General features: G+C 49.1%; 1 protein-coding gene across 1 annotated transcript; it reads right to left on the bottom strand.

Moving 5' to 3' along the window:
- Positions 1 to 14: 14 nt before the first annotated feature.
- On the bottom strand, positions 15 to 15,467 carry CRAT (carnitine O-acetyltransferase). The gene is made up of 14 exons (XM_034067972.1): positions 15,321 to 15,467; positions 11,349 to 11,612; positions 10,797 to 10,915; positions 8,547 to 8,600; positions 7,416 to 7,581; positions 6,703 to 6,877; positions 6,096 to 6,274; positions 5,247 to 5,347; positions 4,677 to 4,796; positions 4,024 to 4,146; positions 3,541 to 3,676; positions 3,043 to 3,105; positions 2,389 to 2,526; positions 15 to 2,086 (listed from the first exon to the last, which is right to left on the bottom strand). The coding sequence occupies exons 1-14, from the start codon at positions 15,465 to 15,467 to the stop codon at positions 1,871 to 1,873; spliced, it is 2,001 nt and encodes a 666-aa protein (XP_033923863.1). The 3' UTR covers positions 15 to 1,870.
- Between the last annotated feature and the right edge of the window lie 64 nt (positions 15,468 to 15,531).

Here is a 15,531-nt window from a genome sequence, read left to right as displayed (position 1 = left end):
TTCCTTTTTTTAAGGTTTAAGTATAAGCTTTGAAATAATGTCCTTTTCGGAAAAGAAAAATGCAGTTATGTTGGTTTGTGTCTTTCAAGAAGGAAATTAGAATGAGTTTTCTTACTTTAAACATGTTTAGTGCAAATTTCTTTATGTGTGTTCCCCAAGGCACTTTGATCATGTCCCTTGTTCTATGATCAGGAAAGCAGTACGATCAAACACTTCCCTGTTACCAAAACAGGCCATCTGACTGCTAATGCTTCTAGTTTAGGGTGATGTCCCAGCAGCCACTCGCTGAAGGGTGTGCAATTGAAATGTAAAATTCCTGTTGCAGAAATAGCACTAGAATTCCTCGTTACCATCTGGTTTTGCTAAATAAAAGTAGTCAGGGGCTTGGATTCTGGTAGATTCATTGGAAACAGTGCTTACAGAAACTCCTATGCTGCAACTGTATGTTTCTAGAGAATCTCAATATAGCCTCAAGTTTGTCAGCTGAACGTGGAAGTGCCATCATGAGTTCTGTCACAGAACAGAGCTGGCACAAGTGTGAGGTGCAGTAAGGAAGAACTCCAAGAGTGGTGTACTGTTACTGCAGGAATAGTGGCTGCCACAGTGCACAAACATCTACAGTGACCACAGGTTCTCAGCTTGCTTCCTGCTTTCTAAGACTTCCCTGCCTTGTTAAAGCAGAGGGGTGTGAAAGTAGTGGGGATTCTGCACCTGGTTTTCCTTTGGCTCTAATAGATTTGAACTCGGTGGCCAGAAATGGAAGTTATGTTCTGGAGCTCCTGGTCAGAAATGTTCTTATTTGTCCACAACTAAGATATAACTCATTATGCATAAATAGATTGTTTCTGAAAGCAGGGTATAAAACCACATTGTGTTAACATGTGTGCCCTGAAGGAAGCAAGGCTTGGGGCCTCTGGCTGCTGAACAGAAGGGCAAAATCTTTTCCTCAATTCCAAAGGAAGGTACAATGAAGCAAGTGGCCTGCTAAATGCATGGGCAATCTCTTCTCATCTCTGCAGATATTAAGGAACATAAAGCCAAAGCTAGCAAAACAGGGGAGAGAGGTCTTCTAGGAGCTTTGTGGGGATAAGGCTTTACACTGAGCTTGAAGATCTATGGCCAGGACCACAAAGCAAGCTTAACAGATAGCCCAGAACAGCAAGAACAACAACAAAAGCCCACCTGAGTTTGTAGCAAATGGTATCTGTTGTAAATAGGGTCAGTGCAACAGAAAGGACATCCCAGCATCCTGAAACTGAGGGGAATGGGACATTTCCCAGGCTTGTAAAACATGTAATGGTTGGAGTGCCTAGGATAAGTAGTGCAGTGCACTCTGATGGGACTGGATCTGTTCTGACTTCAAGAGCTTCTTTCTCCCCTTACCAAAGTTCAATGGTGGAAGTTGTGCTAGAGCAGCAGAAAAACCTGTAGTCAAGTCTGAAAAACATTGCACTCTTCGGAAGATTAAACCACCAAAAAGACTTTATGCTGCAGCAGTCCCATCATATAATAAACATTCCCTGCTTTTCTTGGAGAACTGCCTTCCTCACGCAGTGGGTCTGGATGCTGGTAAGGACTGTGCTGCTTTCCTTTACAGCAAGTTCCATAAAACTCTTATGTCAGTCCTCTTTGAGGACAGGAAGGTGCACTTTGCATTGATGGGAGAGAACAAGTCAGTTCAACTTAAGACAATGTTGCCTCCCCACAGAGTTAATATCTGTGGGTCACTATTCTGTAACCTCTTGCTGAAAATAAATGGTAGATGCCTTCATAGGTTCCAGTGCAAAGTGTCCCCTCAATCAGGAACTGGGAAATTCAGTGCATAAGGGATAGCCCCTTTAATGTGGGGGCTTTGCATCATGTGTGCCTCTTACAGTTTGGATCTAGGAGCAGACTGGAGCAAGACCCTCATGTCTAGCAGTGCTTTCTCAAGGTAATGTGCCATGCGGGCTGCGTTTGTGTCAGCGCAGCTGTTGAATGCAGAAATTGCAAAGTTGATATGTTCATCCATAGGGTTATAACAGATTCCGTAGCCATCTGGAACCACGGGGCCAAAACACATCACACAGTCTGTCTTTGCTGGGACCTGTGGGAACAATGCAATTAAAAACTGAACCCGTCAGAGCCATCACATGCTACCAGCCCTGTCAACAGTGGCAGAAACTGCTGCTTTGGGTGATCTTGGCTTTGGTTATGCTATTGTTTTTGCAGGCTTGAGAAGGGACTGTGGCAGCTGTAACCAGATCTTCAACTTTACTGGTAGCAGGCTTAAAATTTCTGGCTCTAAATGAAGATTAGTTGCTAAGAGAATGGAATGAAGGAGAAATGTGGAGAAAAAAGGCAATGAAGAGAGAGCGCATTTCTGTCTTTGCTTTGGATGAGTCCTACCTGGCTGGTGGAGAGGTTGAAGTGCATTGCAATAGCATATGCTGTGTCCATGAACAGTTCAGGTATGCTCACTAGGTCCTCGATAGCTTGAAGCTTCAAGCCTAAGAGGTGGCGGTCTATTGCATTGCCCCTTACTGCCTGGAAGGAAAGAAGGCTTCATGAAAGCCTGTTTAGCAGCAAGTGAGCAAAACTACCCATTTCTCTGGCTTAGAGAGCAGAACACTTCTGATAATCTCTAAATGCTTAAAGTTGGGAGGAAACCTGGTCTTGCCTTTAGGACTGTATATGTCTTGCTTGTAAGGACTCTGACATTAAAACACACCAGTGGAACCAAGCTTAAAGTTCCCACCTATGGGCTCCCACTGGTTTAAGGGGTCCTCGTGCAACTTTGGCATTTATCAGCAACAGTGATAGTGAGAACTGAAGCTGTGTTCGTATTTGTTTCTCTCTTTCAGGTCAGTCACAAGAGACACTTGAACCACTAGTTAAGAGAGGATTCAGGCCGTGGCCTAGAGCATTCTCAGACTGAACTTAGACCTATGGTCAGCACTAATAGCCACATTGCTGTGTCAGCAGAGAAAGCTCTTGAGGTCTGATCTTTCACCAGAACCCTCACTTGCTGATAAAACCCCGAGTCTTGGTGCAGTGACTCACCATATCAGTGTACTCCCTGTGGGCCTGGACAGCTCTCCTCAGCAAGTTGGCTTTCTCCTGGTCCTGAGAACACACAGACATGTCTGTAAGTTTTTCTGCAGAATGAAAACCTAATTTTGGCTGTTCCTCTCTGATGGAGGCATTTATTGTGTGAATATATTAGGATATAGATATATATATAAAAATATATTAGATTTAAATCATTAGGTCTGCATTACTTCATTCTGAATTGAGCTCTCCATCTGTCAGCAGCAGAACTTGCTCTGAGTAGCTGAACAGACTTTTAGAAGGGACACATTACTTTTTGGTGGGATTAGAAATGTTCACATGTTGTCTCTCAGGCTTTCAATACATGTGACAGGAAAGCCAAAAGAAACCCAATACTAAGTTTTAGGTTAACCTCACGCAGGCTGCAGGTCTGTTTAGCTGAAACAGCTGCCATAGGGTGAGCCACGTCAGCAGCTTTGCTCTTTTTGTGGATTCCACTTCAACCCTCACCGATTTGTCAGGGCTGTCCATTGACTGCACAAACTTGAGGGAGGCCACAGAAGCGGAGCGGATGGTGTCTGTGCGGCCCAGGCGGAACATCCGCAGGGATGCGCTCTCATAGGTGGCACAGGAACGGCCATACATCCTGGAAGGTGGAGAAGGAAGTCACAGGAGTGAGTTTGTCCTGGGAGAAATGGCCATGGGAGAAAAGCAGAGGAGCTAAGGGAGAAGGGGAAGTTTTTATATGAGTGAATCCCTTTGATAGCTGACTTCTGATGCTTCCTTGCTATGACTGAACAGGCACAGAGGGGTAAATCTCACCTACTGTTTGGTAGCTGCCACAAGAGATCTGCTGTTCAGTCCCTGTGCATGGAGAAAACACAGGACTCGGGAAGCAGGCCATAGCAACCTGTGAGAGACTTGTCTGTGCTGCCTTTATGAAGCTCATATGTTTGATAGTGAAGAGGTGGTGAAGATACCTATTGGTCTTACCTGTAATATGCTAGCTGCAAGGCCAACTGGATAAAAGCGTCAGGACTTATCTTCTCTGACTTGGGGAAGTCTTTCCCAAATTGATGAAAGACCATGACTTTGATATCCAGGTCTTCGACCAATCTGCAAGGCAAGAAGAAGAGGGTGCTCCTTTGTGTGTTGCTTGTTCTTGTAACAAATATGTGCATTTGCTTTCACAAGGCTCAGAGAGAATGGGCTATCTGGATCTGGACTGTATTGGGACAGAGCTTCATCACACACAGATTTATTCGAGCAGCACGATGGAAATGAGGTGGTTTTGGCCACTGCTGAAAATCTTCACCAGGTTAGATGGGCTTCTCTGTGTGTGTTCATGCTCCAGTGTCCCTAGTTAAACCCAGTAAAGCCTTCCTCTTTCTCAGGAAATAGGATGGATCAGTAATTGCCTCTGTTCAGCATCTCTGACTTTATTCCTAGCTTGTGGCTTTAGTGTCCTTTTCAGATAGGTTCAGTGCTGCTGACCCAAGAAGTCACTGGGAAAAATCCCTGGCTGCAGTGGGGATTGAGTGCCTCATTGAAATGAGTGCCTCATTTAAAGCACTGACATGTTCATAAGGGGAACATGAATGACTCCCTCTGTCACTCACCAGACCCTTCCACTGCTTTGTACTTACATGTTGAGGTCCTGCTTTGCCTTCTCTATGTCATTCTTGATTTCTGGGGTGATGTTAAACCGCAGCTTTTTGGGCATTGGCAAAGGAGTCATGGGTGATTTTACCAGCTTGGGTTTCTTCCTGCAGAGAGAAATGGATGTGCTGAACCAGACCTTTAACATGAGGCTCCACTAAGCACACCTGAACCTGGGTAGAAATGCACAGATCTCTGCTAGCACCTTGTGATAACAGTCACAGGCTGCAAAATTCCTCATGGTGCCATTACAGTGGTTTTTGGAAGGGTGTGAATGAAACTCCTGTGCCTTCTGCCCAAAAGAAACACCTCTCCCAGGTGAAAGTCCTGTTCACTCTGCCATTCCTGAGAGTGGAAGCAGCAGCAAAACTGACTAGAGCAGCTTGGCCACTTGTTTCTCATCACAGATACAAGAACTGCTCTACCTAATGAACAACCCTTACCCTTCCTCCAGAACAAATTCCTAGGGGTGGGCTGTGAAAGAGTTATGTTCTTGGGGAGCAGGTGGTTTTAAACCATCTCCAACCCTAGGGTAAAGTAGAGGAGGCAGGACTCACGTGTATTCCACAATGTGATCCAGAAGAGCAATTATGGGGGGGCCTTCTGCTGGAGCATGCTCATATACAAGACCACAGGAGCCATCTTCAGCAATGATGAACTACGAGAAGCATGAGAGGACAGTGTGAGGACAGGCATGCAGGGTGTGATGCAGGACCTGACTTACTCTCACTTTTCAATTGGCTGCAACATCTAAGCTTTATCCCATCAATGAAGACTTCCAAATAGGAACAAAATAGCTGAAAACATTACAAAGAGTTCAACAGATAGGAGAAGAATCTTTTAAAGTACCATTGCTACTATCCACAAGCCAGGATACACCAATTAATGAAGGGTAAGCTTGAACAGGAGCTGCTGTTGAAGGCTCTTGACAACGCTGAGCGGAGAAGAGATCAGAGGGATGCTGTGGGATGGCAGCTTGTGTTGGAAATAAAACAAAGTGCCATTGGGCAGCTTCTGGCAGGAAGAGAAGTGACAATCCTCGAGGAGATCCAAGGCACAGCCCTCCCTACGTTGGGGCTGCCTCCAAGCAGACGAGGCATTGTTCACCGCAGGCAGAACATTGATTTACAAGGAACACAAAGAACTGCTGCACTGAGTAAGCGTGGGCAGAGGCAGCAAAAGAAACAAAAGTTCCTAAGGCAGAATGAGTGCTTGTGGTGACTGCAAGGGAAAACTGTAGGATCTCATGCTGTCAGCCACCACACCTTGTCTCCCCTATGAGATACACTCTTGATAGGAGAACTCTCCTGCAAAAGGTTTCTGGGATTTCTTGGACCTCTGTAGCCTCAGGAAGCAGCAGCTCCTCCAGACCACATCATCAGCATCTATAGAGCATCAGCACTTACTTGGATGGTTTTGTCGAACCATCGGTTCCCACTGTTGAAGCGACTGCCTCCTCCATGCAGCATCTGAGCGGCCACGGAGCTCTTGTAGGTGTCATCAGACACCCGTGGCATAGGTGCATCCAGGCAGATAGTGCAAATGCTCTTCTCAATGGCACGCACAGATTCCTTGTTGGTCTTATCTGGGGGAGAAATGAACAGCACATGAGGAAAGGGAGTGGGAAAACATTGGAGGGAGGCTGAAATTTGAAAGAGCGAAGGACCCACTGTTGGATTCCTATTGTACCTCAATGCAATACTGGTTGCCTAGGGGTGTATAGTAACTAATACTGTAGCCAGCTGGGTTGTTACAGATTTGACTGTGTTGCATTCACCCTCCTATTTTTACATTTCTTGCATCCCACCCATCTGCAAGGTGACAAACTGCAATGTCAGGTCTCAGACTTCACCTGTGTACCTTCCAAACCAAAAATACCCCTACTTTGCAATGAAATCACATTGCTGCTTTGAGGTGAAAAGCTCCTTATCTGTCTAGAACAAGCTTCCAAAGGAGAGAATGGAGCAGAGCACAGCAGAGAGGTTGGAAGTCCAAGTTAGGGGCTCCACAGACCTTTCAGAAGGTTGTTGTAGGCTTTTGCCCAGCTGTTTCGGTGGTTGGTGGTGAGGATCCCAACAGGTTCCTTGTTTGTTTGGAGGGAGGTGTTCCATATCTTCTCCAGCTGAACGAAGATCTGGTCAGTGGTAAGGGGACTTCCATCACTGTTGTAAACATCCAGCTCAAAGAACTGAAGGGGAGAAGAGCAGGCAAGGACAGAGACAGAACATGAGAGATGATCTTCATTGCCCAGCCTCTTTGAGAAGGTAAGAACTGACCTAAGAACTCTGCTTGTAACCAGACCTTTGAAAGGATGCTCAGAATTGAGAGACCCAAGTCCAACTTCCCATACAGGCTATAAATACAGTCCAGGTTTTAAGCAGCTCAGAAGCCATGGTAATAAGGGCTGAAACATGTGAGCAATTTCTGTTTCTGAGACTCAGCTGTGGTGGTAGGGTCTGTTATTCAATTTCCACTTCCCATTTCCAATTCCAGACATGGTCTCTAAGCATTGAGAGACAGGAATTGCAGGGACAGGAGCCAGGAAGAGAGTGGTTTTCTGCCTCAGTCTGTTGCTCGCGCATGGCAATGCCAGCTGTTGGCCAAACAGGATAAAGGGAGCAGGAATAAATCCCTGGTGAGGCAAACCTTGCTGTTCCCTTTCCTCTGGACCACCCCTAGCAGAAAGGAACACCTGCCTCTGAACACCCCTTGAGAGCTCACCATACCTGGAAGTTGTGAACCACTGTGATGTGTCTGGACTGGCTCTTGCCTTTGGCGTAGTTGACGATGCTGTCTCGCTTGGGCCCAGGAATGCGGCAGGATGAGAGGATATGGTAGTACTGGTTCATGCAGAGGGGCTTCCCACCCATGTAGTCCACTGGAAGGGTCTCACTGGAGACACAGCAAGGTAAGGAGGAAGGGGGAGGGAAAAGACATCAGTCAGAAGGTTTGCACTGCCCACACAAGAGAGAACAGGCTCAGCCATGCAGCTGCTGTCACCTGCTCCAGAGAGACCTAAACATGGTGGTGCTGATGCTATAAAAGAGGGCTGTCATTTCCCATTCCTCCCAGCTTCCTTAATAGGGGCTACAAATGATGCCCGTTTGCTGGCCTTTCATTTCCTCTGTAACACCAGAGTAAAAGATCTCTGGGCCTACTACATAGCTTAACATACACCAGAAAAGAATCCAGGGCAAGATATAATGGGAGATGTGCTTGGTTCCTGTGAAATGGCACAAAGAGGTTTTCAGCTGTAATTCTGTGTGGTGAGTGTCTTAGTGTGACTCACGAACTAGACTGGGACTCGATGGATCACTTGAGCAGTCATATTCCAACTGCCCTTTCCAGTGTTAGCCCTGAGCCTCATCTGAATTTGGATGTAAAGGTGTGATGTTGGTAATGTGTTGGTAAATGTATTTTTGGAACATAAATAAGGCACATTTAGCAGAGTTGGTGATCAGAAAGGAAATGGGTCAGGAGGAATAACTTTCTTTAAAGTTCATCTCATCTGACTGGGAGATGAGAAACAGCAAACCCAAACCGAGAGGAGCAGGTACCGCTGCCTGAGCTGTAACTTGTTCTGTGGGCAGACAGCAGCATGTAGCTCTTCAGAACTGTCAGCCAGGCTCACTCTTTCTAAGCATGTACACATTCCAATGGAAGTATTAAGGTAAACAGAGAAGGTGAAGAAAGCAAAGCTAAGTTTGCTTTTTTTCCAGTTGCAGTGATGTTGGTTGCAATATCTCATTTCAAATGCATGCTGTCTTCTCTTGCCTTCCTATTTGGAAGGGAGATTTATGGCCTAGGTTGAGCCTCTGACAGGAAGACATGAGCAGCCAGGAGGGTCACTAACTCACTTGTCAATCATGGACTTGAAATCCAAGATGCCCTCAATCAGGTTGGCAGCAAACCTGGAAGAATATCAAACGTGACAAGTTAAGATTCAAACAGAACATCCAGGGCTGAAGTTCTGCCTCATAGTCTGTTGCTTGCGCATACCAATCCCAGCTGTTGGCCAAACAGGATAAAGGGAGCAGGAATAAATCCCTGGTGAGGCAAACCTGCAGCTGGGAGGGCTGCACAGCTGCTCCCTGCTCCTTTCACAGCTCAGCCTTTCTGCCAAGCCCCTGCCCTGCCCATCTCTGGTTAGGTGATGCAGCCACTCTGGGGCTGTGGTTCCAGATTGCTGAACAGTCCTACCATGTACAACTTTCTGTAGCTTACTGTATAACCAAGGAACTCTGGACACCTTTCAAGAACTCAGGGTTCAGTCCACATGTATGACCCTTTAACAGCAGCATTTTTTACTGATGTATTGTGATTTTATACCAATTAGCATTAAAATAGCACCAAGAAAAGGGGATTTCTGCTCTCCCCTGGCCAGAGGCCACCTCTGTGTTTCAAACCAAGACAAGCTGTATCTCCCTGCATCCAAAACTCACACTGCTAATTTAGTTCCTGCCTGATAAATGTACTGCTGCTAATGCACCTCTTATGAGTACTCCTGTGGCATTGTGGGGTCTGAAACAAATGCAGGCATGCTGCACGCTCCCACTGAGGGGTTGTGCTCACCAGGATCCACATAAACACAGCAGGGAGGGAGGCTGGGACAGGCCACATCAAACTGACAGGTTGGCCTACTCTGAGCCAAGAGCTCTCACCCACACACAGGAGGCAGGAGGTCACTGTGACAAGAGGTTGCAGTCAGATGAACTTCAGGGCTTTAAAGTGGTGCAAGCATTTGGCATATGCAAGCAGTGTTGTGTAGGTTTGCTCAGCCTACTCATCCCTAGTAAAGATCAAAGGATGTAACTCCAAGAATCTGAGGGCTGTTAAACAAACAAGTCATCCTGCAAGGGAGTTTCCCAATTTCCCAGCTTCATTGCAAATCCTGAGGCAGTAAAACAGCTGGGAAACATCAGTGAGAGAGGCTGCTCCTTCCCAGAGAGCAAGCAGCCTGGGAGCAGAAGCAGGGATTGAAGGGCAGATGGGGCAGAAGTGAATTGACTTGATTTTAGCCAGCAGTGTGGCCAGATTGAGGAATGGAGAACTCTGCTTTCTACATTTGCCTTCTGGTTTCTGCAGCTTTAGTTGCAAGCTGTCAAACTTCCTGCAGCTGCAAACCATACAAACATGCATGTAGATTGTGTTTTACATAGGAACCCAGAATCTTATGCAGCTGCTCAGTTCCACTGGTTGGGGCACTGCTACTGCTCCAGATCTTATCTTCTGCTTGGGTAAATTAAGGGTGAATAATATGAGCAAGAGCTTTCAAAGATGTTTGGTCCTGCATTGTCCCTGTTTGTAAGGCACCTCTCAGGTGTAGCCAAGGAAGTAGAAGGGAGGATTTGTTCTCAGCCTCACTGCTCCCCTTTTGATCTGCAGAGCAGTGATGACTGGTAACTGTGGCAAAGGTAAAGCTGTATAAAGGTCAGTGCTAAAGTTTTGCAGATGGGTTTAACACTTGTTATGGTGGTTAAAAATTAGAGGAAGAATACAAGGAAGAGAGCATATAGCAGGGTTTGACTGCAAGGGAAAGCTCCAAGTGGAGGGGCTGCTCAGTGGTAAGTTTCCCAAGCCACAAATCACAAGTGAAACAGCACAAGAGGGGCAGTCCTCTGCAGGAACAGGCTGAATGACAGTCCCTGCAGAGGCTCCCTCATCCCTATCAACTAGCAAACTCCAGAGGCATTCCTGGTTGGTCTCCCTTATATGCCTGGGCTACTTTTTCATGCCTACTTTAACTGCACACACAATCTTAGTGCCTCTTAGTCTTCAGTGTGTGAGATAATCCTGACAGTGCCTCCAGGCTGTGATTTGTCCATCTTGCAATGAATTTCTGTGCTAGAGCAAAGACTGATAGATAGTTTTTTAGTCCTTGTTTAGCACCTGAACCACTGGACTCTTTGATTTTCCCCCTTGACAAAATACGTAGGTGCAACCAGAAACTTCCTTATCTGTACAGCCCTCTTGCACAGCACAGATGGCTATCAAACGTGGGGACCACATGATGATTACTCTTTTCCAGTTAGCCTAAATACCTTCCTCCCTGTCCAGCAGAGATAGCTCATCCCATCTGAAACCTAGGGAGGAGAAAAGGACTTTACCTGAGCTGACCTTGTCGATCCAGAAAATCTTGCTTGGGTAAAACCACACCTGGGCTGGAGTGGACCACAACGGGCAGGCGGTATTCCAGATAAGCTGTCTTCAGCCACCAGTCTGAGAGCTGGGATGGAGGAAGGAGACATGGAGGTATGGCATCTGCTGCTGTCTGACCCAAGCCTGGCTGAATGGTCTCAGCATCCTGCCCTCACTTTGCAAACAAGCTGTTTGGGTTCTATGCTTTGCACATGGAAGGGTAGAGAGCAGTTTGAATAAGGAGGTGGGGGCTCTTGGTGCAGAGCTGGAGCAAAGGCTTTTCTTCCATGTCTTGGGGCAGCTGTGTGGTGCTAACAGGTTAGAGGCTTCAGAAGCCACAGACAGGGTCAGTGCCTCCCTGTTGTACCATAAATCTCTCTGCTCATGCAAGTGCTGCTGAGGAGCTTGCACAGCTCAGCAGCAGGTGATGCCATAAAACCAGAGGTGCCAGTGGATGCAGCCAGGACATTGGAGAGGTGTGGGTAACACCCTCCCCAACCAGAGCCTGGGGCCTGACCTACCCAGTTCTCTGTTTTCTTGGCTCTCCTCTCCAGGCCCCTCTGCAGCCTCTCCCCAACACCTCCTGGTTTGCAGAACTCAGCCACCAGCTCCTGTGTGTGGTTCAGCTCCTCCTCGCTGATGATGGGCTGCAGAGCCAGCAGGTACCGGTCCAGTGTCTGCTGCAGCGGCGGCACTGGGAGATGGGGCAGTGCTTCCTGATGGAGGTGGAATCTGCCAGGGATCTTGCCTAAAGCTGTTGGCTTCAGCAGGCCACAAGGCCTGGCCTGCAGAGCACAGAGCAAATGTCAAAGACAAAACTTCCCCCTCGTGTGGTAGCAAATAACCTGGATCTGGGAGTATCCAGCCCAGCCTCTCTGAGGCACATGGATGTCTCTGCACAGGAGCAGAGCACACAAAGTGCAAAAGCAAGGCACAGGTCTACTGACTGTGCTACAGATGGTTGTAGGACATCCAGAAAACCTGCAAAAGGGAAACTTGATCTCCCAAGATACTGATTCTCAGCTTGTCAGAGGAAATGCTGCCAAAATAATGATCTATCTCCCACTCCCTGGGCACCTTTCCAGCTGTGAGCCTCCATGCATTCGACAAGTCAAACCCTTCCACCCCATGGTGATTGGGAAGAAAGTAAATCATGAAAGAAATACTCATCTTACTATCAGAAATGGTTCCATTCCTCCTTACACCAGCCTGAGGCTAGAAAGTTAAGCAGAACCCATGCGCCAAATCAAACTACCCACTGGACTTTGAGGAGGCAGAATGTAGGTAACTTTGGGACAAGATTAAAATGCTTCTTCCCTGACTGGCCAGGGATCATACGTCCCAGTGACAGTCCGGAAAGGACTGGCTGTGATGTGTAGGCCTTGGGGCAATGTTCCTTTATGCTGGTGAGCCTCCCAGTTACTGGAGGACCCAGCTATACCAAGAGAAGTGCCATCCAGTTGTACCAGTGTGGGACTGGCCAGATTATAGGAGCCTTTGGAGAGGGAACAGAGGGAATTGTTCAGGAAACTGTTTCCTGAAGTCCGAAGCCTTAGAAACCACCATACCATTTATCTGGGTGGAGAAATGGAATGGAGCAAACCCAGCCGCTAACCAGGAAATGAGCTGCTGGTTTTCCCTCAAAAGAATACCAATGTGTGAAGCTCATCTTCAGCATGAGGATGTTTAAATTGTTCTTTAAAGGTTTTCAGTTCCCTCTGCTCCTCCCCCTCTATTGGATCCACTGAATCGGATGTTCTCTAACAGGACTCTGGACTTTGCACTGTTCAGTGCACTGCAATGCAATGGAGGATGCAAAGCCAGTGAGAACATTCCCTTTGATTTCCAAGGCAGTGAAAAGATAGCTGTCCCCCCACCTCCTCCAAGAACAGAGAAGAAGAAAGGAGCTAAATCTGCAAGGTGACAAAGCCTCTACATGGTACTGAGACCCCAGAACTCTGAGATCGAGGTCTAGAGAAGGTATGTTAAGAACAAGAGAAGGGGGAATTGCTGAAGCATGAAAGCGGAGCTGGGCTGGGAAGAAATAAAGGCTGTTAATGCTGTCAGTGTGGGCATACCGTACCTCCTCTGCTTGCTGCTGCTTCCTATCCATGGCTGGCAGGACAGACAAGGCCGTAAAGCTCTCTCTCTGCCTGTCTCCGTTTCCTCTTCCACCTGACAATGTGGTGCCCGTGCAGGGCATCACCTCATTAGTAAACTGCCACGTGGCTGCCCTGATCAGAGGGCTCAAGGCCAGGCCCAGGAGAGCTTAGGGGTAATCAGAGCATCAGCGTGCATCAGCTGTCACCAAGGCACCTTTCTGGGGAGCCCTCCCACAGCCACCAACCATTAGCCCTGCACTGCCCCATTGGGACTTCCTCCTTAGAGTCTCTTTCTGAGCCATAGCTCTGGACCTGCAGCCACGGCAGAAGTGAAGGCATCCTTTGCTAGGACTGTTTTCATGGCTGGTGTGAGAGAAGCCTGAATATCAGCAGGAGAGACCCCAGTCTGTGCCTTGGAAGTGCCACTGTGGGCTGCTGCTGGATGGGATGAGCTGCGGTGGTGATGGGCAAGTTAGGGCCATTGCTCAGGCAAAGGTAGCTGAAGGCTGTAAGAGGAGGGCAGCTCTCCAGCAGGAGCCAGACATGAGCCATCATCTCTGTAGGGGTGTAGGATTAGTTGGACATGGGCACACATTCACCCTGGGGCAAAAGGCAGTGTCATAACCAGCCTCATGCATGGCCATTACTGCAAGAGGAGGCTTTGGGCAGTTCTGCATTGTCAACCCTTAGAATAAAATAGGTATCTCCATAGCAGGGCAACACCAGAAGTGTGCAGTCATGAGGAGTATCACCCCCTCCGTTGTGTCTATGGGGTAGACAAGCTTAGTCTGAAGATCAAGATGATTCCAAACAATTTTTGGATTTTTTCCTGTTACCAAAGGGAAAACCTAAACCAAATCAGCTGTTAAAACGTGGAGCACATTTGTGCCTTTCCTGTTTTATGACTGCTTAGCTGGTTGGTTTGATGTGAAACTCAAGTGTTTGGTGGGAAGAGGCACAGGGATCGCAGCTGAACAGAGGCAGCAGCTGGCAGCAAATACCCCACCTCTCCCCACAAGCAGCAGGGAAACCACCACCAGCAGAGAGCAGGGTGTGCATGCAGGGGCAGGACAGCTCTCGGGCTGGCATTGCTCCCCAGCCACGTTCCAACACGGCAATGACCTTTTCCAGAGCCTGCAAAGCTGGTGGGAAGTGCACCTACAGCCTGTGGCTGGGGCAGTGCCTGATTCCCAGCATGGCTACAGTATCTAGGGTCAGATGACAGAGGCTTGTCTCTTTATTTCTAAGTTAGAAGCTGAACTACCCTCTAGCCCACAGCCAACCAGCCCCTCGGGAAGCGTCTCCAGGAGCACATCCATTCATGTGGCTGCTGTCATCCTGCTCTGCCTTCTCCTCCCTGGGATCCATCAGTGCAATAAACAGTTCCTTTAGGAGTGGGGTTGACAGCTCTGCCATGTGTGTAGCCTTCCCCTTGCTTGCAGGGAAAGCCATGTTTTAAAGGCAAAGCTTGCAGCTACAGATGGCTGCTCCCTGGGCCTCCCTTGCCTCTGACCAGCACCCACCTCCCCTGCCATCACCCAGCCCCAAGCCCCCCATCTCTGGTGACCAAGCCACTGAAGAGCCCAGGCTCACTTGAGCAGTGTCCCTCCTGCCCCTGGATAAGCAGCACTCTCATGGCTCCCTTTGCACGCTCCTCACAACCCAGATCCTCTGAGCGAAACGCCTCAGCCTCCATGGGTCATGGAGCCATGGGTCTCCTCCATACATGGGTCTCCTCCATGCTGAGGGTGTGGGGCCGGACCCTGACAGCACCAACCCGGTCGTGCTGGGGTGAACTTTGGAGAAGTGTGGAGCCTTCTCCTCCCTCACAGAACCAACCAGGCTGGTAAAGCCCTTTAAGCTCACCCAGTCCAACCATTCCCAGTCCAACCATTCCCAGTCCAACCATTCCCAGCCCTGCCGAGGCCACCCCTGCCCCATGACACTGAGGCTTCGTCTCCACAGTGTGCACACACTTGCAGGGCCGGTGCCTGCAGCCCTGCCCTGGGCAGCCTGTTCCAATGCCTGAGCACCCTGTGGGGCAGGAATTGTTCCTCAGCTCCATCTAAACCTGCCCTGGTGCAGCTTGAGGCCGTTCCCTCCTGTCCCATCCCTTATTCCTTGGGAGCAGAGCCCGACCCCAGCTCATCACCCCTCACCCGGCTCCAAGGGGCGGCGCAGGCCCCGCCGCACAACCGGCCTGTGCCACCGTGCGGGGGGGACCCGGCCCCGGCTCTGCTGCCCCCCCCGCTGTCCGCACAGGAAAGCCCCGAACCGCTGCCAGCCCCTTCCTTCCCGGCGCGGGTGGCGCAGTCCGGCCGCCATATCCCATGCCCCCCCCCCAATCCCGGTCCTCCTCCCGCCGTGTCCCGGCCGTGTCCCCGCACTCACCGCAGCCTTCGCCACCCGGGCCAGCATCGCTCCCTGCCGCTCGCCGCAAGGACACCTCCGACACCGGCTGCCACCGCCCCGCTCGGCCGCCGAGGGGCGGAGCCGACCCACCGGTATCTTGGGGCTGGACGAAGCCCGCGCCGCCATCTTTGTGAAGGGCACGATCCCACGGTGAGGGAAGGGAGCCCCGCGGAGCGTCGGGGCGGGGATG

Source organism: Melopsittacus undulatus, chromosome 11 (genome assembly GCF_012275295.1).
Source record: "Melopsittacus undulatus isolate bMelUnd1 chromosome 11, bMelUnd1.mat.Z, whole genome shotgun sequence".
NCBI lineage: Eukaryota > Metazoa > Chordata > Aves > Psittaciformes > Psittaculidae > Melopsittacus > Melopsittacus undulatus.
This window is presented reverse-complemented; position numbering and strand designations above follow the sequence as displayed.